Here is a 24,031-nt window from a genome sequence, read left to right on the forward strand (position 1 = left end):
AGCACTGACCTTTCGTGGTGATTCCGAGAACTTTTGAAACCACCCTCGTATATATACCGGGGGTGCAACACAGCCCACGACTCCATCAGTACCACCCGACAACAGCGCAACGGTCGTTCACCGGGATACGGTGGACCTCCAGTGATCGCATCAGGCAGTACACCCGAGAACCTCGGAAGAAATCAAAGTTTGCCGTTTGAGAGGATACGTGATGTTATTTTAGGGATTCTGTAGTGCAAGTGCACGTATCAGTACAATGTTGCACCCCCTCTGGCCTCGATATGTGGAATGATTCAGTCGGGAAGGGTGTCAAAGAGCTGTCGTATCCTCCCACGAGGCCGTCTGGCCCACAGGTGTCGCAACTGGTCTTCGATGTCCTGGATAGTCACACTGCGACAGAGTTTACAGTGAAGCTGGTCCCGTACACTTTCTATCAGGGACAGATCTGTGGATCTTGCTGATAACAGAAATACCTAAACATCGGGCAGACAGTTCATAGAAACATGTGCCACATGTGGTCAAATAATATTCCGTCGAAAAATGGCATCATGATACCGTAGCATAAGAGGTAACATGTAAGGACACTGGACGTCTTTGACTTCTCGTTGTGCTGTCAGAGTTGTCTCAATCACTACCAGCCGTGACCTCAAGCTATACTTGATGGCTCCATATACCATGATACCAGGTGTAACACTGCTGTGCATCTTGAAAGCATCAGAAGAATGGAACCACTCCTTAGGACGCAGCCATACCATTCAACACTGTTTATCTGGGGTAGTGCAGAAGCTCGATTCCTTGCCGAATACAATGTGACACTATTCGTCGGAAGTTCCGCAGTTCCCAGTCTCGAAACCGTTACGGACACAGCAGTTACACTGTCGATACCAGTCTATGCTCGGTGAGGTAATTTCCTAGTCCAGCTGCCACTGGTCTCTGACCGACTACACTATGTGATCAAAAGTATCCAGACACCACCAAAAACAAATGTTTTTCACATTAGATGCTTTTTACTGCCACCTACTGCCAGGTACTTTGTATCAGCAACCTCGGTAGTCATCAGACATTGTGAGAGAGCAGAATGGGGTGCTCCGCGGAACTCACGGAGTTTGAAAGTTGTCAGGTGATAGAATGTCACTTGTGTCATACGTCTGTATGCGAGATTTCCACACCCCTAAACATCCCTAGGTCCACTGTTTCCGATGTGATAGTGAAGTGGAAACGGGAAGGGACATGTACAGCACGAAAGCGTACAGGCCGACCTCGTCTGTTGACTGACATTGACCGTCGACAGTTGAAGAGGGTCGTAATGTGTAATAGACGGACATATATCCAGACCGTCACACAGGAATTCCAAACTGCTTCAGGATCCACTGCAAGTACTATGAGAGTTAGGCAGGAGGTGAGAAAACTTGGATTTCATGGTCGAGCGGCTGCTCATAAGCCACACATCACACCGGGAAATACCAAACTACGCCTTGCTTAGTGTTAAGGAGCATAAAAATTGATCGATTGAACAGTGGAGTAACATTGTGTGGAGAGACGAATCATGGTACACAATGTGGCAATCCCATGGCAGGGTGTGGGTATGGCGAATTCCCGGTGAACGTCATCTGCCAGTGTGTGTAGAGCCAACAGTAAAATTCGGTGGTGATGGTGGTGTTAAGGTGTGGTCATGTTTTCCATGGAGGGGGCTTGCACCCATTGTTGTTTTGCGTGGCACTATCACAGCACAGGCCTACTTTGATATTTTAAGCACCTTCTTGCTTCCCACTGTTGAAGAGCAATTCGGGGATGGCAACTGCATCTTTCAACACAATCGAGCACCTGTTCATAATGCACGGCCTGTGGCAGAGTGGTTACATGACAATAACATTTCTGTAATGGACTGGCCCACAGAGAGTCCTGACCTGAATACTATAACCTTTGGGATGTTTCGGAACGCTGCCAGACCCCACCGACCGACATTGATACCTCTCCTCAGTGTAGCACTCCGTGAAGAATGGGCTGCCATTCCCCAAGAAACCTCCTAGCACCTGACTGAATGTATGCCTGCAAGAGTGGATGCTGTCATCAAGGCTAAGGGTGGGCCAACACCATATGAATTTCAGCACCCCAAACTTGAAAGTCGTTTTCAGCCAGGTGTCCGGATATTTTTGATCACACAGTGTACGTATGTTCAAATTTGAGCCTGTTGACTTTTGTAGCTCTAAAAATCTGCACCTGAAATTAAATTATCTTTGTGTAATTATGATGGAATGCTTTCCCAATGCAGTAGTGATTATGCTGGAATTGGAATGCTTCAACTCAAGCTGAACTTTTAGAAATGAATGTGAAGTGTTTCCTCTGTAAAAAAAACTTCGTACATTGTCTCAAAAGATACTACATCTTCTTCTATTGCAAACTTTACAAGACAGGAAACATTACAATACTTCTCACTTTCAGGAATTACAATATTAGAGAAGTTTCAGCACTCTTCTTCTGTTTTGTGTTGATATCATACCATATTATTATACTGTGTGCATTTATTCTGTGGGGCACCACATTATTCAGTTTGGGACAACTCGAGGAGCAAATAAGAAGCCCACACAGGTACCGCATCTCGTCGTGGAACTGCAATTATTGCCCCACCTTGACGACACACAGCGGTCCTCCATACCCTTGTTCAGTGCAATAACAGGTAACGAGAACTTCCTAATAGCTTCACATCCTTAATCAGTAAATAGTTATACTGTTTAGGATCACATCCGTCAAGTCATCAGCTAGGTAGACTACGGGTTACACATCACTCTACCAGAGCGATATGTCACTCCACACCTGATAACTGCAACATTGGGGTAAGTTTCACACTGGGTCACTTTCTTTGCTTCTGAATCTCCCTAGTAATGCTTGTCATGTCTACTTTATGCCACCTGTAACAAACATTACAGTGACAAATTACATTCACTGTACCTAGACTACTATAAAAATCAAAGCTAGGTGTACTACTGTATTTACTCAAGTATAAGACGACCCCCATTTTTTAACAGTCTCCTTGAGAAAAAATGATTTTTAACATACTGTGACTAATCAAAATTACAACATTTTACTGGTGTAACAGATATGCCTAAAAATGTTAACATTACACCTGTTCTAAATGTAGGCCATTTACTGGTTGTCTACATTCTGATAATACAAGGAGAAATAAAATAAGCAAAAAGAAATTATTGATATTAATTTTTATCTTCACTGTCTCTTGTTTTCTTAGTCTGTCATCTGTGGTATTGCTATCATCAGCATCATCATCATCATCATCATCCTAACAGACAGCTGTGAAAATTATATTGCTGTTGTCACAAATATCTGTCTGTTTCTTCTGAACATGTAGTGACTTCTGAGGTTGTGGTTATTATGGATGCAATGTCTCTTGCTACTAAACCTATTGTCTGCCCACCACTCTCTCACTGACTGTGTAGAACCAGCAGCTGACAACACACCCCCCAATCTTTCCCGTCACACATCACAGTGAGTGTCAACAACATTGCTGCACCATCACATTAAGTACACCACTGGCAGGCACCTAGACTTTTAACATCTCCTTCATAAATATACATATACAGGATGTTACAAAAAGGTACGGCCAAACTTTCAGGAAACATTCCTCACACACAAAGGAAGGAAATATGTTATGTGGACATGTGTCCGGAAACGCTTACTTTCCATGTTAGAGCTCATTTTATTACTTCTCTTCAAATCACATTAATCATGGAATGGAAACACAAAGCAACAGAACGTACCAGCATGATTTCAAACACTTTGTTACACAAAATGTTCAAAATGTCCTCCGTTAGCGAGGATACGTGCATCCACCCTCCGTCGCACGGAATCCCTGATGCGCTGATGCAGCCCTGGAGAATGGCGTATTGTATCACAGCCGTCCACAATACGAGCACGAAGAGTCTCTTCATTTGGTACTGGGGTTGCGTAGACAAGAGCTTTCAAATGCCCCCCATAAATGAAAGTCAAGAGGGTTGAGGTCAGGAGAGCGTGGAGGCCATGGAATTGGTCCGCCTCTACCAATCCATCGGTCACCGAATCTGTTGTTGAGAAGCGTACGAACACTTCGACTGAAATGTGCAGGAGCTCCATCGTGCATGAACCACATGTTGTGTCGTACTTGTAAAGGCACATGTTCCAGCAGCACAGGTAGAGTATCCCGTATGAAATCATGATAACGTGCTCCATTGAGCGTAAGTGGACGAAACTAAAATGAGCTCTAACATGGAAATTAAGCGTTTCCGGATACATATCCACATAACATCTTTTCTTTATTTGTGTGTGAGGAATGTTTCCTGAAAGTTTGGCCATACCTTTTTGTAACACCCTGTATATATTTGTCCAATATTAAAGTCAGTTTTATTCCAAGTGCAAATGGATTCAGGCAAACTGCAGTTTGAACATGGTAAATGCTCATAAAAAGCCAAAGTTCGCAGTATACATTCCCATGGATGGCTGCATGACGATATTTCTGCCTGCTCTTCTACCCTCTAGTTCTCAGCGAAGCTGGGTAGCTGTTCCCCTCTGACTTTTAGTGGCACGCTCGAGAAGTATTGACGGCAATATCTTCTAGGGTGCAGGTCATATGTAACAACGGCAACTAATATATGAATAAAAGATCGCAATCACTATCCAGTCCGATTCTTGAACTTTCACTCATCCTGCTACCTAGTGACATCTATTCGTGCTATTTCCACAGTGGGTGTTTCCACTGAAATTTGTCCTCGTAACAATTATTACAGTCAGTTCAATACAATTTATTTCGTTTGCTACACATTTCAACCTGGATTTAATTTTCCTTCTTGTTTCACCTGAATATCATCATATTGTTCTAAAGCTCTTTAAAAGTTGCTAACAATTTTCTCCGGCATTCTAATACGTGTACAGCAACTGGATTTCTCATCTGTGCCCCACTCGGTAAATCATTGGTTTCTCAGAACCAAATAAAATATTGGCTTGGGGTCAGACTCAAGTAATAGGTTTTAAAGGACAAGATTTTCCCCTGAGAATTTTTATTACAAACCTGTTCAAATACAACAAAAGTTGGTAAGTTGATGGAATTTAATGTTATTTCCTCCTGTGTTTCACAAAATTGTCACAGTTTTTTAATCAGAGCATTAGTTTTATTACAGTGGCTAGTTCTTAGTTTCTCACGGATCCTTTGGACTAGCAACACAGGTCAAATGTCACGACATTATTCGAACAAGGTCAACACTGTATCGAGTGCTTAGGCATATCGCCAAATCTCAAGCCAATTTTTGAATGCAAGTACTATTTAATACTTCCTACTCTTCAGGATTTTTCAAAATAAGTTTTTATGAAACCTCAACAGCCAAAGCTGCTTCTGTAAATTTAAGTTGACCCCTATACTTATCTTTTAAACAATGGAAAAATGCAGCAATCGTTTAATCTATAAATATAAGACAACCCAGTATTTTTCAGATGAATTTCGGAAAAACCCTCGTCTTACAATCAGGTAATACGGTACATGCAACCAGAGCAGCACACTGTAGGCAGATGTAGCAGAATGATGGAGCACTTGTAAGGTGCCTCTAACGTGAGGAAGACATTTTTATCATCATCATCATCATCATCATCATCACCATTTAAGACTGATTATGCCTTTCAGCGTTCAGTCTGCAGCATAGCCCCCTTATAAAATTCCTCCATGATCCCCTATTCAGTGCTAACATTGGTGCCTCTTCTCATGTTAAACCTATTACTTCAAAATCATTCTTAACCGAATCCAGGTACCTTCTCCTCGGTCTGCCCCGACTCCTCCTACCCTCTACTGCTGAACCCATGAGTCTCTTAAGTAACCTTGCTTCTCCCATGCGTGTAACATGACCCCACCATCTATCCAGGTACCTTCTCCTCGGTCTGCCCCGACTCCTCCTACCCTCTACTGCTGAACCCATGAGTCTCTAAGTAACCTTGCTTCTCCCATGCGTGTAACATGACCCCACCATCTAAGCCTGTTCGCCCTGACTGCTACATCTATAGAGTTCATTCCCAGTTTTTCTTTGATTTCCTCATTGTGGACACGCTCCTGCCATTGTTCCCATCTACTAGTACCTGCAATCATCCTAGCTACTTTCATATCCGTAACCACAACCTTGTTGATAAAGTAACCTGAATCCACCCAGCTTTCGCTCCCATACAACAAAGTTGGTCGAAAGATTGAACGGTGCACAGATAACTTAGTCTCGGTACTGACTTCCTTCTTGCAGAAGAGAGTAGATCGTAGCTGAGCGCTCACTGCATTAGCTTTGCTACACCTCGCTTCCAGTTCTTTCATTATGTTGCCATCCTGTGAGAATATGCATCCTAAGTACTTGAAACCGTCCACCTGTTCTAACTTTGTTCCTCCTATTTGGCACTCTATCCGTTTATATTTCTTTCCCACTGACATTACTTTCGTTTTGGAGATGCTAATCTTCATAGCATAGTCCTTACATATCTGATCTAGCTCTGAAATATTACTTTGCAAATTTTCAATCGAATCTGCCATCACAACTAAGTCATCCGCATATGCGAGACTGCTTATTTTGTGTTCACATATCTTAATCTCACCCAGCCAGTCTATCGTTTTCAACATATGATCCATAAATAATATGAACAACAGTGGAGACAGGTTGCAGCCTTGTCTGGAACTACTCTGAACCATGAACTCAATTTACCGTCAACTCTAACCGCTGCCTGACTATCCATGTAAAGACCTTTAATGGCTTGCAAAAGTTTGCCTCCTATTCCATAATCTCGTAGAACAGCCAATAACTTTCTCCTAGGAACCCGGTCATATGCCTTTTCTAGATCTATAAAGCATAGATACAATTCCCTGTTCCACTCATAACACTTCTCCATTATTTGCCGTAAGCTAAAGATCTGGTCCTGACAACCTCTAAGAGGCCTAAACCCACACTGATTTTCATCCAATTGGTCCTCAACTAATACTCGCACTTTCCTTTCAACAATACCTGAGAAGATTTTACCCACAACGCTGATTAAAGAGATACCTCTGTTGTTGTTACAATCTTTTCTGTTTCCATGTTTAAAGATTGGTGTGATTACTGCTTTTGTCCAGTCTGATGGAACCTGTCCCGACTCCCAGGCCATTTCAATTATCCTGTGTAGCCATTTGAGACCTGACATTCCACTGTATTTGATGAGTTCCGGCTTAATTTCATCCACCCCAGCCGCTTTATTGCACTGCAATCTATTGACCATTTTTTCCACTTCCTCAAATGTGATCCTATTTCCATCATCATTCCTATCCCATTCTACCTCGAAATCTGAAACATTACTGATCGCATTTTCACCTACATTGAGCAACTCTTCAAAATATTCCCTCCATCTGCCCAAGGCATCCTCAGGATTCACCAGCAGTTTTCCTGACCTGTCCAAAATACTTGTCATTTCCTTCTTACCTCCCTTTCGAAGACTGCTAATTACACTCCAGAATGGTTTTTCAGCAGCTTGACCCATAGTCTCCAACCTGTTTCCGAAGTCTTCCCAAGATTTTTTCTTGGATGCTGCAATTATCTGTTTGGCTTTGTTTCTTTCTTCAACATAACTTTCTCTGTCTACCAGTTTTAATAATTTATTGTCTCTTATTAGTGTATTCACGATAGTTAGGAAGTGCTGTAGTCCGCAGCCGACCACGAGTCGGAGAGCACTGCCCACGCTGGCTGGCTGGCCAGGTGACGAAGCGACCATATGTCGCACGTAGTGGGGTGGGGCTCGGAGCTGGACCATAGTAACAAGCGTCAGCCTGGGAAAAATACATGACGGGAAGTACCGCCATCTTGGCGCCAAAGTCACCGATTTTGTTTATCTATATTTAATAATTAAAGTCATTTATGACAACACGAATACTAGGAGGAGCCTCTGGATGTTTAAAACTATTTATCATAATTTTTCCTCATTAAAATTCACACTCGTTCATTAACAAATGCATATCTTAGTAAGTACGAACTCGATCGGAAATCCACGAACTGTGACAAAACTAGTAAGAGATACGGACTGCGCGCCAAAGTCGGCAGTTGGCGTTAAGAGCTCTTCCTGTCTTGTTCGATTGTAGCCGTGCTCCCCGTTACGAGTAGTTTGTGACATGAGTGTTTCATTATTGATCTAATAGGAATAAAAGTGATATTACGGCATTCTGAATGTTAATTTCGAGTAAATAGATACGCCAAAGTTGATCGACAGTAATTTCAGATAATTGGCTTCCACCGACAGAGACAGCCAATGTGCCAATGGAGAATCTGCACAGGACGACATTTATGAGAGCTGCACCGCACACAGGTAGGCACCGCACACCGAGGCAGATCGAGGAAGGTCCGACTTACACTCGCAAATTCCGGGTGGAAATGCTGACCAGTTATACTGTACGTCACATATACCACCCTCTACAGACTCGCGGCTAAGCTGAGTAATAACAGTGTCAGTTTAGAAGTGAGGGGATCTTGCACACTGCGCAGTACACTGCACCTGGCACATCACCCCACATTAATTTAACTTTCTCAAAGAGAGTTTATGTAGCCCACAATTTATATTACTGTCTATCACAAGAACTATCCAATACGCCTGATCAGTTAAAAGTGGCTCTTGCTTAAATACTGAATATTATCAGATTTTCACATATTGCACAAATGTTCTGCTTAAGCAGATCTACAAATCTTAACTAAAATTTAAAAAATGGAAAGTCCATGTTGGAATACCAACATTATTACGAAAAGAGATAGTTTGCTACTCACTGTAAAGATGACATGTTGAGTTCCAGGCAAGCACAAAGAAAAGACTGTTGTGCACTGAGCTTTTTGTTGTGCCTGTCTCCAACTCAACATGTCGCCTTTATGGTGAGTACCCCTCTATCCTTTTCACAATATTGTTAACTAAAATTTATGATCAGAAGCAACACACTATATCAACCAGTGCAGCAATTTCTCTCGCCTTCCCGACTTCAGTAGCTCACTGCAGTCACACTGAAGTTCTCCACTTTAATGGCAACCCTTTTATTTACATTACACACTACGCTTGTGAAATTTAATTTTTTCCAATAAATGTTGATGTTGTTAATATTAACAGGAATTATGGTTCTGAGCATTGCACAGAGCCACAACGTGGAACTATTCTAATTATTTAAAATAAAAAAGATAATGTTGCTACACTAACATAAATACAAAAATGTAATCATCATTGGGTAATTTGCACCTACCATTGTAAGCACTAAGTCTTCATTAGACACGGTAGTCAAAAAATATTTTACTTTTTATTCTGTGTTCAGAGCAAGCTCGTACCAACCCTAGGGTCCAGCACTCTAGCTCATATAGTTCATTCACAGTGCTATGACAAGCCACAACACACTTTCGCTGTCTACCGCGAAATGAAATGATCGTACGGCATCATTGGCCGGGATGTCCCAGTCAGCTTCGGCCGCCAAATGCGAGTCTTATTTCATTTGGCGCCACAATGGGCGACCTGCAGCCAATGATGGGAATGAAATGATGGGGACAACACGACACCCAGTCCACGGGAGGAGAAAATCTCCCACCTGACCGTTATTCGAACCCGGGCCCAGGCATGGGAAGCAAGCACATTACCACCCAGCTAAGGCAAGCACATTACCAGCCAGCTAAGCAGGTGGACTGTCTAACGCGGGGATTATTTCACAGTTGATATCGTCAGTGAAGCATTGACCGTCATCCGTGTAACGACGGCCTCACAATAACTCGATGCGCCAGTGATGAGCGTGCTTCAGTTAACATTATTACCACCACCAGCAGCCAAGCAGTCACTCACTAACTTGCCACTTATATGCAGCAGTCCAATCACTAGAGCACCGACCAAGTGGCTGAAGTAATTGGACAACTGTTGCACACTGCCCACTGAGGTAACAGTGTATGTGGTTTGAGAATTTCGGGCGCTAAACAGCACGGTCATCAGCGCCCAAACGCATAGAAACAGGAATACGTGTGGTGAAGGGACGAAGACGGACAGCGAACAAGGAGAACAGTTAAAAGCCACAGACCTGACACAGTTCCAAATCTTCACATACAGAGGCAAAACAAGAGGAGAAGAAATGCACAAAAAAGGAAAGGAAACACAAGGAAAAGAGAACAGAAATCGAAGTGAAACAAGTAGGTAATCGTGCTGAGGTAACAGCCGGATACACCACCAGTTCAGCATCTGACAGGCAGCCGTCGTCAGCCACCCCCGCGCTACACAGTACTAATGTCAGAGTCTAGTTGCAATGCCACAACCGTCAGCCACCACTGCTGTCACCAAATCGGTGTTACACACGTCTCACACAGCATCGCTTCGGCCAGAGCCGACCTTACCACAACTGGGGTACCACAACAAGGCCTCAGTGCACACGAGCCGGAAGTCGACTTCCGAACACACTCGCGGGATGCCGACACCTAATCGTCTCCGGCAAGTGTACCTGAGATCGTGCGGTTAATAAGCACACTGACCCAGCTGTCTGTGTCTCACCAGCCAGTTCCCATATTCGACAGCTGTTGTTTGAACCTAAAACACCTGGGTCCAACAGCCACCCCAACCTGACACCAGAAAAATGGATCTCGACACCTCCGGTAACAGTTATTACAGACCGGACCTCGACAACAGCGACGAATTATTTATATGTTAGTGCTGCTCCGTCACAAATGCACGGGGTAAAAATAAATAAATAAATGAGCTTCACAAGGGTAACGAAAGGGGGAAGGAGGGAAGAAGTGTTCTCCGGCAGTTGGCAACGTGCGCAGACACACAGAGAGACAAATCTGCATTCACAAGTGAGCCGTACTCACCAAATGTCCAGTAGTCCATTCTGTTGTTGTCCTCCTGTGACAGCCTCTTGAAACACGCCTCACTGGCCAGGATGCTCTTAATGAGCATCTGGCACTGCCACCTGTAGTTCTCGTAGTACGGGCAGTGCCTTATGCAGTACGCGTAGATCACCGATAACGGTACGTGCCTGTAAAATCCGAAGTTGAATAAATTTTTTCACAGACACAGTCCCTTTGACTATTCAGAGATGTCACCAGACCTGCCCAAAGATATAAACGACCGTGCACGAGCAACACCTGTTAGATGAAGGGGGTCCGACAGCTGATCGGTTCCAGTCATTCCACCAGGAAGGAGGTACGAGGCTCGTGTTGTCTGTAGTTAACCACGCCTAGACGGTCAATACCTCAGTTCGATCGTGTCCGCATTGTTACTTTGTGCCAGTAGGAGCTCTCGACAAGGGAAGTGTCCGGGCGTCTCGGAGTGAACCGAAGTGATGTTGCTCGGACATGTAAGGCATGCAAAGAGACAGGAACCGTCGATGACATGCCTCGCTCGGGCTGCCCGAGGGCTACTACTGTAATGGATGACCGCTACCTACGGATTATGGGTCGGAGGAACCCTGACAGCAACGCCACCGTGATGAATAATGCTTTTTGTGCAGCCACAGGATGTCGTGTTACAACTCAAACTGTGTGGAATAGGCTGGATGATGCACAACTCCACTCCCAATGTCCACGGCGAGGTCCATCTTTGCAACCACGACACCGTGCAGTGCAGTACAGATGGGCCCAACAACATGCTAAATAGACTGTTAAGTATTGGCATCACATTCTCTTCACCGATGAGTGCCGCATATGCCTTCAAGCAGACAATCGTCGAATATATGTTTGGAGGCAACCCGGTCAGGCTGAGCACCTCAGACACACTGTCCAGCTAGTGCAGCAGGTTGAAGGTTTCCTGCTGTTTTGGGGTGGCATTATGTGGGGCTGATGTACGCTGCAGTCGGTCACGGAAGGCGCCGTAACGGCCGTACGATATGCGAATGCGATCCTCCGACAGTTAGCGCAACCGTATCAGCAGCATATTGGTGAGGCATTGGTCTTCATGGACGACAATTTGTGCCCCCACCGTGTACACCTTGTGATACCAGGATAATGACGTCCGTCGACTAGAGTGGCTAGCAAGTTCTCCAGAAATGAACTCTATCAAACGTGCCTGGGACGGATGCAAAAAGGCTAATTATGGACGACATGACCCACCAACCACTCTGAGGGATCTACACAAAATCGCCATTGAGGAGTGGGACAATCTGGACCAAAAATGCCTTGATGAACTTGTGGATAGTATCCCACGACGAATACAGGAATGCACCAATGCAAGAGGATGTGCTACTGGGTATTAGAGGTACCGCTGTATACAGCAATCTGGACCACAGCTCTGAAAGTCTCACTGTATGGTGGCACAACATGCAATGTGTGGTTTTCATGACCAATAAAAAGGGTGGAAATTACGTTTATGTTGATTTATATTCCAATTTTCTGTACAGGTTCCAGAACTCTCGGAACAAAGGTGATGCAAAAGTTTCTTTGATGTGTGTACTTGAAACACATTAATTTCACCAGCAATTAGCTAATTTCAAAATAACATGTTACAGAGCGTTAGATAACAAGAACTGGTTTTAAACATGTGACACGACAACAAAAAGTGGCCCCGATCCCTTCTCGTGCCATATACTTGAAAAAGGATTGGATTGCCATAGGAGGAAGCTCAGTGTGCAGCCTTGTTTATGCAGCCCAGGTCTGACACTCGAGCATAACAAACGTGTTTGACACAGTACAGATGGGAACCGCCAACCCATCCAACTACTGGAGCTCAACGGACATCACTTATGGTAGTGTTCCTCATAACAGGCTGGGTCGTCCACTTGTTTCAGACATCCATGTTGACAAGGACCAGCAGGCATTTGCAAGGGGTCTGACAAAAGAGGTTATAACGGGTGTCCGGAAAGTAAGGACGAATTTGAATTTTGCGTCATTTTGTCATATGACGGTAGGCAGCCACGGTTTTTTCCTGTTTGTTATCTGCGATCCTTCCCGTTAGTAGCCGATAGCTTTTGTGTCACGAGCATTGTTGTTTGATGTTTATTTTCACCGTGGAGTGGATGACAACTGAGCAACGTATCCAAGTGATAAAAAGTTATTACAAAAACAGTGAAAAGTCCCTCAGCAACCGTTCGTGAATTGTGTGTGACACTCGGATGTGATGCCGCTCCTACCGAATCATCAGTTTGGAAGTTGATCCAAAAGTCTGAGACCACAGGCTCTGTTTCAAATACACATCCCATGAAATAATTACTCTGCTGAATGAAAAGTTTCCCCAAAAAATTATCTCTTTGCATGGCATCCAGGAATGACCTGTCGGATCATGCAATGTTATGCCTTGTGACTTTTTTTGGTGGGGATTTGTGATATCAAAAGTGTATGTGAACAAACCACAAACAATACACCTACTGAAGGATGAAATTAAAATGGTTATTAACATCAGCTCACCAGATGTTTGTGAACATGTCATCGAGAACTTCAATGAATGCATTGCTCAATGCTGTGAGGCCTTGGGAGGTCATATGGAGGGAAAAATTTTTCACACATAATTGAGAGAACTTACTTAATGTGTTTGTAAAAAATATTAAATTTTCAATAAATTTTATATGTTTTACAGCACTTTAATATTTGTCCCTACTAACCAGACATCCTTTATCTGTATGCCTACAAAGTGCAGCTGCTTTGGGCGGACTTTTGAAAAACATTTCTTTCTCCAATGATTTTACTTTTCATGTTTAACAGTGAGTGCGGGTGCGTGGGGGGTTGGTGTTTTGTGTCGTAGAGTGTTAAATATGAATGCAATAGCAGTGTTAGAGTGGTTGAAAGCTTTAGTGACAGCTGATTTGACTTTTTGTTTCAATGTTCTGTGGAAGGTATCATGAATAAGTGAGAGAAAAGGAATTGGGTGGTATTATTAACACCTTTTCACTCACTTATCTATGAACCCCTCCACAGAACATTGAAACCAAAAGTCAAATCAGCTGTCACCAAAGCTTTCAACCACTCTAACACAGCTAATACGTCCATAGACATACACACATATAAACATCGTGAAAAGAAGTTGGTTTTGAATATATACTTTGTAAGGTTGGCAACATGTAGATCAACAAACCAAAGAGGAGGAAACAAATAATGAAGCTACAATATTTACGTCGCTAAAAGCACAGCGTTCAAACAAATAGCTATACTTAGTGGTAAAAGAATAACAACACACCACAAAAAAGCAGGAGAAACATGGTGAAAAGTGTGAAAAACTTTCGAATAGAAAATTGAGTTTATGTGTCGGAAATATAAGTGGTAGTGCAATCTCCAGACCAGATGAGAGGAAACGCATATCACAGCACACTTTACTAATTTACATAAAAAAACACTAAGTGAACTGTTTGATAATATAAAAATAACAAAACTGTATCATTGCAGATACCACTGAGAATGCCATACAACAAGAGAAAGGTGAAACGCGTCTGGGAAAAATAAATGAAGTTGCAGCAAGAAAAGGAGGCAGTTTTATTTACAAAACAAGTATTCCTGTACTTGCCACACAAACATAGTATAGGTTTTGTAAGTTGTAAAAATACTTTACGGACACCACAATTGTTATATGCTTCTATTAGTCAGCATGTCATGAATGACAGTACAGTGTGGAGTTAATGAATACGGTGTTCCATTTTCCCACAGAATGTCATAATAACAAATATCCAAACTGTCGGGACCTAAATCTAGAACAACACGGTGCAACCCGTATTTGGTTTTGTGGGACGGTACGACCACTACACCTGTTTACTTGTTATACTGATTTCATTCCAGATACAAAATTTTACATATGTGGGTGTAAGACATTACACTATTCAACGAGAATACACATAGCGACTTCAGTTACACATGTTGTCCTGCATTACAACCACTGCACAAGAACAGTGACGCACTGTCAGAAGGAAGTGCACACTACAGGCTTCCTGCAAACACAGTTCTAGTGTGGTACGGTTATACCAGCATTTCACATTTGCAATGGATTATCTTGCACTTATGTTAAGGGGCTCCGGAAAGGCTCAAAATCATGAAAAGTTCAATTTTTAATTTTTTGCGTTTTCTGAATCTGCAGACTATTACCTTTTAATAGATATATAATTTATTCAATTCCGAAGACTACAACTATTTTTAAATTTTTTTTTAAAATGTGTTCTACATGGGTGTGACCCACTGTGGCGCTGTTAAACTGCTGTCAAATGGTGTTATTATTAATGTCCGTGTTCATCAGGTACATTTTAGTGATGTGAGATAAAGTATGTGTTGTGGCTAACCTGTGACGGTTCAATATATATCGCTGGTGTGATTGTCGATTGTTTCATGTTTATTTACTCTGTCGTTATCTCGAAAATATTCGTAATTAATTCTGTTTCTTGAGTCTCTGTTTTGATGAAGTATAATAATGAGTAAAAGTAAAGTTATTAGAAATACTCTGAAGGCTTTTAAGAAAAGGAGAAATGTTGGAAAGCCAAAGGTATGTGATGTTACTGTAAATAATAACATTCTAACATGGTACGAGTGATGCTTGCTTTAGACAAGGAACGCCTTCGGGCTGCAGACAGGGCTGTAAAGAGTCTACAAATACAAGCAAGAGTAAACAGGAGGAGGAACAAGAGGAAGCTGGAGGAGGAGTTTGCAGAGGATGAAGATAATCCATCCTATGGACCTGGAATGCACTAAAAAGTTAATCCAATCTTTGTCGCTCGATTCCCAAAACTTTTATTTTCTCATACTAATTACATGTTTTCTAAGGATCTTCCAAACATATTTGTTTCAAACTTTCAGTAAATGTTACACAGTACCTTCTGCATAATTTAACACAGCCTTTTTCCAAAAAACTGTATATTTTTGAATATATAAATAAAAAATTGCAAAAAAATGTTGTGAATTTTCATTACAATTGGAAAAAAAAATCATCTTTAATAACTGAACTAAAATTTTGTAAAATCCCTGTGTTAAGTTGTAGCCCATATTCCAATAAATAATCTGTAAAAAGTTCAACTTCCTACCTCAAATACTTTGTGAGGAAAGATGTAATTTATAAGCGTTATTTTAACATTGCAAGTATAGGGCGTTCCGGAGCCCCTCAACCTGTGATCTAACAATGTTAATGAATTAAATATGTTACCTTGACAAATGTATTCCCAAAATTTCATTACTCAACGTTAATTATCTTGTGTGTCCCCCCCCCCCCCCCTCCAGTCTGTGTATAAATACATCATTCCAATGTGTGCAGCACCCATAACACCTCCAAGACCTTCCCAGATGTCGATCCCACCATGGAACCACTAACATATGATGTAGCCTTACCTCCAACTCTTGACATCAGCAACGAAACCTAAAAGTAATTCTCTCTCTCTCTCTCTCTCTCTCTCTCTCTCTCTCTCTCACACACACACACACACACACACACACACACACACACACACACACACACGGAGGGGAGCGGGAGAGAGGGGGGCATGTTGCCATTCACAGACAGACCTAAAGAAATTATTACGTTTTAATAGTCTTTATGTTAATAACTCCTTTTATGTAATATATCTTTCAAAATTTTACATGCAATTTTAAATAATTTTGTATAGTAATGTGAAAACAATTAACTTTTATACCAATGCAAAAGAAAGAGAAGGTTGTATACATGGAAGAAGCCTGGAGATACTGACAGGTTTGAGATAGATTACATAATGTTAGGACAGAGATTTAGGAACCAGGTTTTAAATTGTAAGACATTTCCAGGGGCAGATGTGGACTCCGATCACAATCTATTGGTTATGAACTGTAGATTAAAACTGAAGAAACTGCAGAAAGGTGGGAATTTAAGGAGATGGGACCTGGATAAACTGAAAGAACCAAAGGTTGTACAGAGTTTCAGGGAGAACATAAGGGAACAATTGACAGGAATGGGGGAAAGAAATACAGTACAAGAAGAATGGGTAGCTTTGAGGGATGAAGTAGTGAAGGCAGCAGAGGATCAAGTAGGCAAAAAGAGAAGGGCTAATAGAAATCCTTGGGTAACAGAAGAAATATTGAATTTAATTGATGAAAGGAGAAAATATAAAAATGCAGTAAATGAAGCAGGCAAAAAGGAATACAAACGTCTCAAAAATGAGATCGACAGGAAGTGCAAAATGGCTAAGCAGGGATGGCTAGAGGACAAATGTAAGGATGTAGAGGCTTATCTCACTAGGGGTAAGATAGATACTGCCTACAGGAAAATTAGAGAGACCTTTGGAGAAAAGAGAACCACTTGTATGAATATCAAGAGCTCAGATGGAAATCCAGTTCTAAGCAAAGAAGGGAAAGCAGAAAGGTGGAAGGAGTATATAGAGGGTCTATACAAGGGCGATGTACTTGAGGACGATATTATGGAATTGGAAGAGGATGTAGATGAAGATGAAATGCGGGAAATGATACTGAGTGAAGAGTCTGACGGAGCACTGAAAGACCTAAGCTGAAACAAGGGAGTAGACAACACTCCATTAGAACTAACGATAGTCTTGGGAGAGCCAGTCCTGACAAAACTCTACCATCTGGTGAGCAAGATGTATGAGACAGGCGAAATACCCTCAGACTTCAAGAAGAATATAATAATTCCAATCCCAAAGGAAGCAGGTGCTGACAGATGTGAAAATTACCGATCAATCAGTTTAATAAGTCACGGATGCAAAATACTAACGCGAATTCTCTACAGACAAATGGAAAAACTGGTAGAAGCCGACCTCCGGGAAGATCAGTTTGGATTCCGTAGAAATATTGGAACACGTGAGGCAATACTGACCCTACGACTTATCTTAGAAGCTAGATTAAGGAAAGACAAACCTACCTTTCTAGCACTTGTAGACTTAGAGAAAGCTTTTGACAATGTTGACTGGAATACTCTCTTTCAAATTCTGAAGGTGGCGGGGGTAAAATACAGGGAGTGAAAGGCTATTTACAATTTGTACAGAAACCAGATGGCAGTTATAAGAGTCGAGGGACATGGCTGGGAAGGGAGTAAGACAGGGTTGAGAGACTTAAAGTAGTAAAGGAGTTTTGCTATTTGGGAAGCAAAGTAACTGATGATGGTCGAAGTGGAGAGGATATCAAACATAGACTGGCAATGGCAAGGAAAGTGTTTCTGAAGAAGAGAAATTTGTTAACATCGAGTATAGATTTAAGTGTCAGGAAGTCGTTTCTGAAAGTATTTGTATGGAGTATGGAAATGAAACATGGACGATAAATAGTTTGGAGAAGAAGAGAATAGAAGCTGTCGAAATATGGTGCTACAGAAGAATGCTGAAGATAAGATGGGTAGATCACATAACTAATTAGGAGGTATTGAATAGAATTGGGGAGAAGAGAAGTTTGTGGCACAACTTGACTAGAAGAAGGGATTGGTTGGTAGGACATGTCCTGAGGCATCAAGGGATCACCAATTTAGTATTGGAGGGCAGAGTGGAGGGTAAAAATCGTAGAGGGAGACCAAGAGATGAATACACTAAACAGATTCAGAAGGATGTAAGTTGCAGTAGGTACTGGGAGATGAAGAAGCTTGCACAGGATAGAGTAGCATGGAGAGCTGCATCAAACCAGTCTCAGGACTGAAGACCACAACAACAACAACAACCAATGCAAAATAATTTAACATATTTAATTACCTGGCTGAAAAGGCCAATGCTCACCTTCAAACAGCCCACTCTTCCCCTTATGGGGATGGAGCTTTGCAGTTGAAAACTTCCAACAGTGCTAGCACCTGGTAAGGATCTTCTTTCACCTTGACAACCATATCCTTCCAATTTCTGTCAACATAGCATCATCACCCACGAAAAGCCTAATGATGCTTCTGGAGTTATCCAATTGGGCTCTACACATATTGCAAAAAGTAACATCCTAACACACATCTGACAATTTTTCTTATTTTCCATGACAAGCTGCGCTCAGTTGGCTAGGAACTTTCCAATGCAGTGATCTGCGGCATCCGTAGTGAGTGGTGGGATGGAGACAGTGCTTGTGTCATTCACCTTGGGACTGTCCGTCATTTCAGCAGCAGAGACACAGAGAATGACAGAGCACTACGAGCTCACATACAATACTTTTGTCACAATATGGCAGACATTTCATTGCTGCCGAATGGCAATACAAACTGGCAATGGGTTACAGCCTATGACAGGAAACATTCTAGAGGGGTGCCACCAGACCCTGACAAAAAAAGCAAGGGCATCTTAAAACATTACCTAAATAACGAAAAGTGTGAGGTCATCCACACGAGTGTTAAAAGGAACTTGTAAAACTTCAGTTACACGATAAATCAGTCTAATCTAAAAGCCATAAATTCAACTAAATACCTAGGTATTGCAATTAAGAACAACTTAAATTGGAAAGAACACACAGAAAATGTTGTGGGGAAGGCTAACCACAGGCTGTATTTTATTGGCATGACACTTAGAAAATGTAACAGATCTACTAAGGAGACTGCCTACACTACGCTTGTCCGTCTTCTTTTAGAATACCGCTGCGTGGTGTGGGATCCTTACCAGATAGGACTGACGGAGTACATCGAAAAAGTTCAAAGAAAGGCAGCACATTTTGTATTATAGCGAAATATGGGAGAGAGTGTCACAGAAATGATGCAGGATTTGGTCTGGAAATCATTAAAAGAAAGGCGTTTTTTGTAGCGACGGAATCTTCTCACAAAATTCCAATCACCAACTTTCTCCTCCGAATACGAAAATATTTTGCTGACACCGACCTACATAGAGAGAAACAATCACCACGATAAAATAAGGGAAATCAGAGCTCGTACAGAAAGATATAGGTGTTCATTCTTTCCGTGTGCTATACGAGATTGGAATAATAGAGAATTGTGAAGGTGGTTCGATGAACCCTCTGCCAGGCACTTAAATGTGATTTGCAGAGTATCCGAGTGGATGTAGATGTAGATGAAGATGAAGAGCAACCAATAATGGCAAAAACAATAATGTTTCACTACTGACACTAAACAAACAGTGCAGAGACCCACCTGTACGGGGACAGCATGATGGCCCGCGCAATGAGTGGTTTGAGGGGCGGTGCATGGCTGAGGAAATCTTCTGAGCCCCAATCCAACTCGTCCCTTGTTTCAGTTTTAAAGTCTGCAACGGACGTTGTCGAAATTGGATGTTGTGGCTTCCTCGGACCTACGCGACGGCTGTCTCCCGACGAACTGTGTGGAGTTTTCTTCCGAGTGGATGACGAGCTCTTGCTACAAGTTGAGGAAAAAACAAAATAAAGCTGTCAGCAAATTGTATGTTAAGACAACACACTAGTTATTAGTGAAACATATTCTACTTCAGTTATGATACCTTTGTTTCACAGACAGAATCACATTGTACTCTGAAGTGACAAAAGTCATGGGATTTATTTTATTTATTTATTTACACGACAAGTTACGTAGGACCAAATTGAGGAGCAAATATTCAAGGTCATGGAATGTGTCAGTACATGAAATTATAACATAAAAGTAATAACAGATAAAAATAAAATGTTTATGCACCCGAAAAAAGTCAAGCCATAAGTAAACACAATCAATAATATAACAACAATCAGCTTAATTTATCAACGAACTTCCTGGCAGAATGGAAGCAGTGACCCATGAGGAATCTCTTCAGTTTCGATTTGAAAGCGTGTGGATTACTGCTAAAATTTTTGAATTCTTGTGGTAGCTTACTGAAAATGGATGCAGCAGTATACTGCACACCTTTCTGCAGTCCAGGTGTGCAGAAAGGTATGCAAATGTAGGTTTGATTTCTGCTGAATATTAACTGAGTGAAAGCTGTTATTCTTGGGTATAAGCTAGTATAGTTAACAGGAAATTACAGTAAGGAATATATACTGAGAGGTCAATGTCAAAATACCCACTCATGAACAGGGGTTGACAAGAGGTTCGTGAACCTACACCACTTATTGTACAAACCACCCGTTTCTTAGCGAAAAATATCCTTTCAGAATGGGAAGATTCACCCCAAAATATAATACCATATGACATAAGGGAATGAAAATAAGCGAAGTAAACTAATTTTCGTGTCGAATGATCACTCACTCCAGATACCGTTCGAATAGTAAAAATGGCAGCATTAAGTCTTCGAACAACATCCTGAGCGTGGACTTTCCATGACAGTTTACTATCTACCTGAGCACCTAGAAATCTGAACTGTTCAATTTCACTAATCATATGCCCATTCTGTGAAATTAAAACGCCAGGTTTTCTTGAATTGTGTGTTAGAAACTGTAAAAACTAAGCCTTACTGTGTTTATTTTCTACAAGCCATGAACTTACGTCATGAATTGCCCTGTTTGAAACAGAACCAGTGTTGCACACAATATCCTTTACTACCAAGCTAATGTCATCAGCAAACAGAAATATTTAAGAGTTACTTGTAATACTAGAGGGCATATCATATCATTTATATAAATAAGGAACAGGAGTGGCCCCAACATTGATCCCTGGGGTACCCCCACTTGACTGTACCCCACTCAGAATCCACATCACAGCCATTCTCAGCATTTGGAATAAAGACCTTTTGCTGTCTGTTGCTAAAGTAAGAGGTGAACCAATTGTGAGCTACTCCCCGTATTCTGTAATGGTCCACCTCCTTGAGTAATATTTCGTGATCAACACAATCAAACGCCTTAGTTAAATAAAATCTGTATATTGAGCAAGCAGTAAAGGAAACAAAAGAAAAATTTGGAGTAGGAATTAAAATCCATGGAGAAGAAATAAAAACTTTGAGGTTAGCTGATGACATTATAATTCTGTCAGAGACAGCAAAGGACCCGGAAGAGCAGCTGAACGGAATGGACAGTGTCTTGAAAGGAGGATATAAGATGAACATCAACAGAAGAAAAACAAGGATAATGGAATGTAGTTGAATTAAATTGGGTGATGCTGCGGGAATTAGATTAGGAAATGAGAGGCTTAAAGTAGTAAATGAGTTTTGCTATTTGGGGCTACAATCCATACAAATACTTTCAGAAATGACTTCCTGACACTTAAATCTATACTCGATGTTAACAAATTTCTCTTCTTCAGAAACGCTTTCCTTGCTATTGCCAGTCTACATTTTATATCCTCTCTACTTCGACCATCATCAGTTATTTTGCTCCCCATTTTGCTATACTTTTACAAATAAATTCATAAAACTTTGTCAGCATGACCAGGAAGAATTCAGGATTCACACTTATAGCAGTGGAAGTTCAAAAACACAAAAAAAAAATATTTTTGAAATGTGAAATTTCATGGTGTTTTTTTTTTTTTTTTCAGTTACCGTTGGCTGAATTGTTGCTATAGGTACACTTTTCTTCATAAGTAAGAGAGATTCTTCGATGAATTTTGCACAGCTTACAAACCATACTTACAGGTGTATGAAACTCTAGAATTCATTTAATCTATGGAAAAATGAATGGGCTGTTACGTTTTAAACTTCGTGTTTAGAGAAAACTCAAATTTTATATTTAATTATCTCAATTTTTACCACAGTTTTTAACAGATTTGGGAAATTCTAGAGTTTCATACACCTGTAAGTATGGTTTGTATACTGTGCAAAATTCATCGAAGAATCTCTTACTTATGAAGAAAAATGTACCTACAGCAACAAATTCAGGCAATACCAAGTGAAAAAATGATGAAATTTCACATGTAGAAGGAAAAAAAAATGCTTTGTTATGTTTTTGAACCTCCTCTGTGAATCCTGAATCGTTCCTGGTCATGCTGACAAAGTTTTACGAATTTATTTATAAAAGTATAGACAGTGTAAATTAAAATGTCCTGTGGTGCCTCTCCTGCTCCAAGTGGGCCCGTTTCACGTCCTACCCCCCCTTAACGGCAAATTTTGCTGCACTGTCCTAAAGGATACATTTATCGTGCATCCCACATTGATTTCCGTGGTTATTTCACACATTGCTGCTTATGTGTTAGCACTGAGAACTCTATGCAAACGCTGCAGCTCTCGGTCATTAAACAAAAGCTGTCAGAAACTGCGTTGTCGGTGTGTGAGTTAATGCCTGACTTTGGTATTCTTGGCACACTCTTGACACTGTGGATCTCGAAATACTGAATACTCCAATGATTTCTGAAATCTAATATCCCGTGCGTCTAGCTCCGACTACCATTCCAGATTCAAAGTTCGTTAATTCCCGTCGTGTGGCCCTAATTGTGTGGAAAATCTTTTCATATGAATCACCTGAGTATAAATGATAGAGCCACCAGTGCACTTCCCCTTTATACCTCATGTATGCAATACTACCACCACCTGTATATGTGTACGAGGGGGGACCCAAAAGAAACCGGATTGTTGTCATAAAAAATTTATTGATGAACCTTTCTAAAAAATTACTTCAGTCACCTTCGAAATACTCTCCGTTACATGCGATGCACTTGTCAAGTCTCTTTTCCCACTGTTAGAAGCACGTTTGGAAATCTTCAAGTTTGATGTTGTCCAGTGCCCTTTGCAAAGCTGTTTTTACCACCTCCACATCGTCATAACACTCCCCTTCTAGTGTTTTTTTTTTTTTTTTTTTCATTTGTGGAAATGGGAAAAAGTCACACAGGGCTAGGTCCGGCGAATACGGAGTGTGGGGAATGACAGACCACCTCTGAGATGCCAAATAGTGGGTCACTCGTAAGGCCGTGTGTGCTGGAGCGTTGTCGTGATGCAGGAACCAGTCACCTGATTGCCAAAGTTCCGGGCGTTTCCTCCTCACATCCTCTCGCAGACGCCTTAAAACATCCAAGTAAAAGTGCTGGTTAACAGTCTGGCCAGGGGATACGAATTCCCGATGCACAATTCCACGAACATAAAAAAAGACAATGATCATCGTCTTCATATTTGATCTCACTTGTCTCGCTTATTTTGGTCTGGGAGTGTTGGGAGTCCTCCACTGGCTTGACGCTTGCTCGGTTTCTGGGTCATACCCGTAACACCAACTCTCATCCCCCGTAATGACTTTGTTCGAGAAGTTTGCATCACGTGCAATCTCTGTTTTCAAGTCCTGACACACATTCGTGTGGGTGGTTTTTTGCTCCTGTGTGATAAGGTGTGGAACAAATTTAGCAGCCACAC

General features: G+C 41.6%; 1 protein-coding gene across 3 annotated transcripts in view; it reads right to left on the minus strand.

Annotated features, from left to right (window-relative positions):
• Positions 1-24,031, minus strand: part of LOC126108956 (uncharacterized) — a 251,267-nt gene that overhangs the window by 137,182 nt on the left and 90,054 nt on the right. For all 3 annotated transcript variants that reach the window (XM_049914344.1, XM_049914345.1, XM_049914346.1), the window contains 2 exons: positions 19,954-20,175; positions 10,845-11,011 (listed from right to left, as the gene is read on the minus strand). In XM_049914344.1, the coding sequence (XP_049770301.1) occupies positions 10,845-11,011; positions 19,954-20,175 (389 nt within the window). The remainder of the gene's footprint in view (positions 1-10,844; positions 11,012-19,953; positions 20,176-24,031) is intronic.

The sequence above is a fragment of the Schistocerca cancellata genome, chromosome 11, assembly GCF_023864275.1.
Source record: "Schistocerca cancellata isolate TAMUIC-IGC-003103 chromosome 11, iqSchCanc2.1, whole genome shotgun sequence".
Lineage (NCBI taxonomy): Eukaryota > Metazoa > Arthropoda > Insecta > Orthoptera > Acrididae > Schistocerca > Schistocerca cancellata.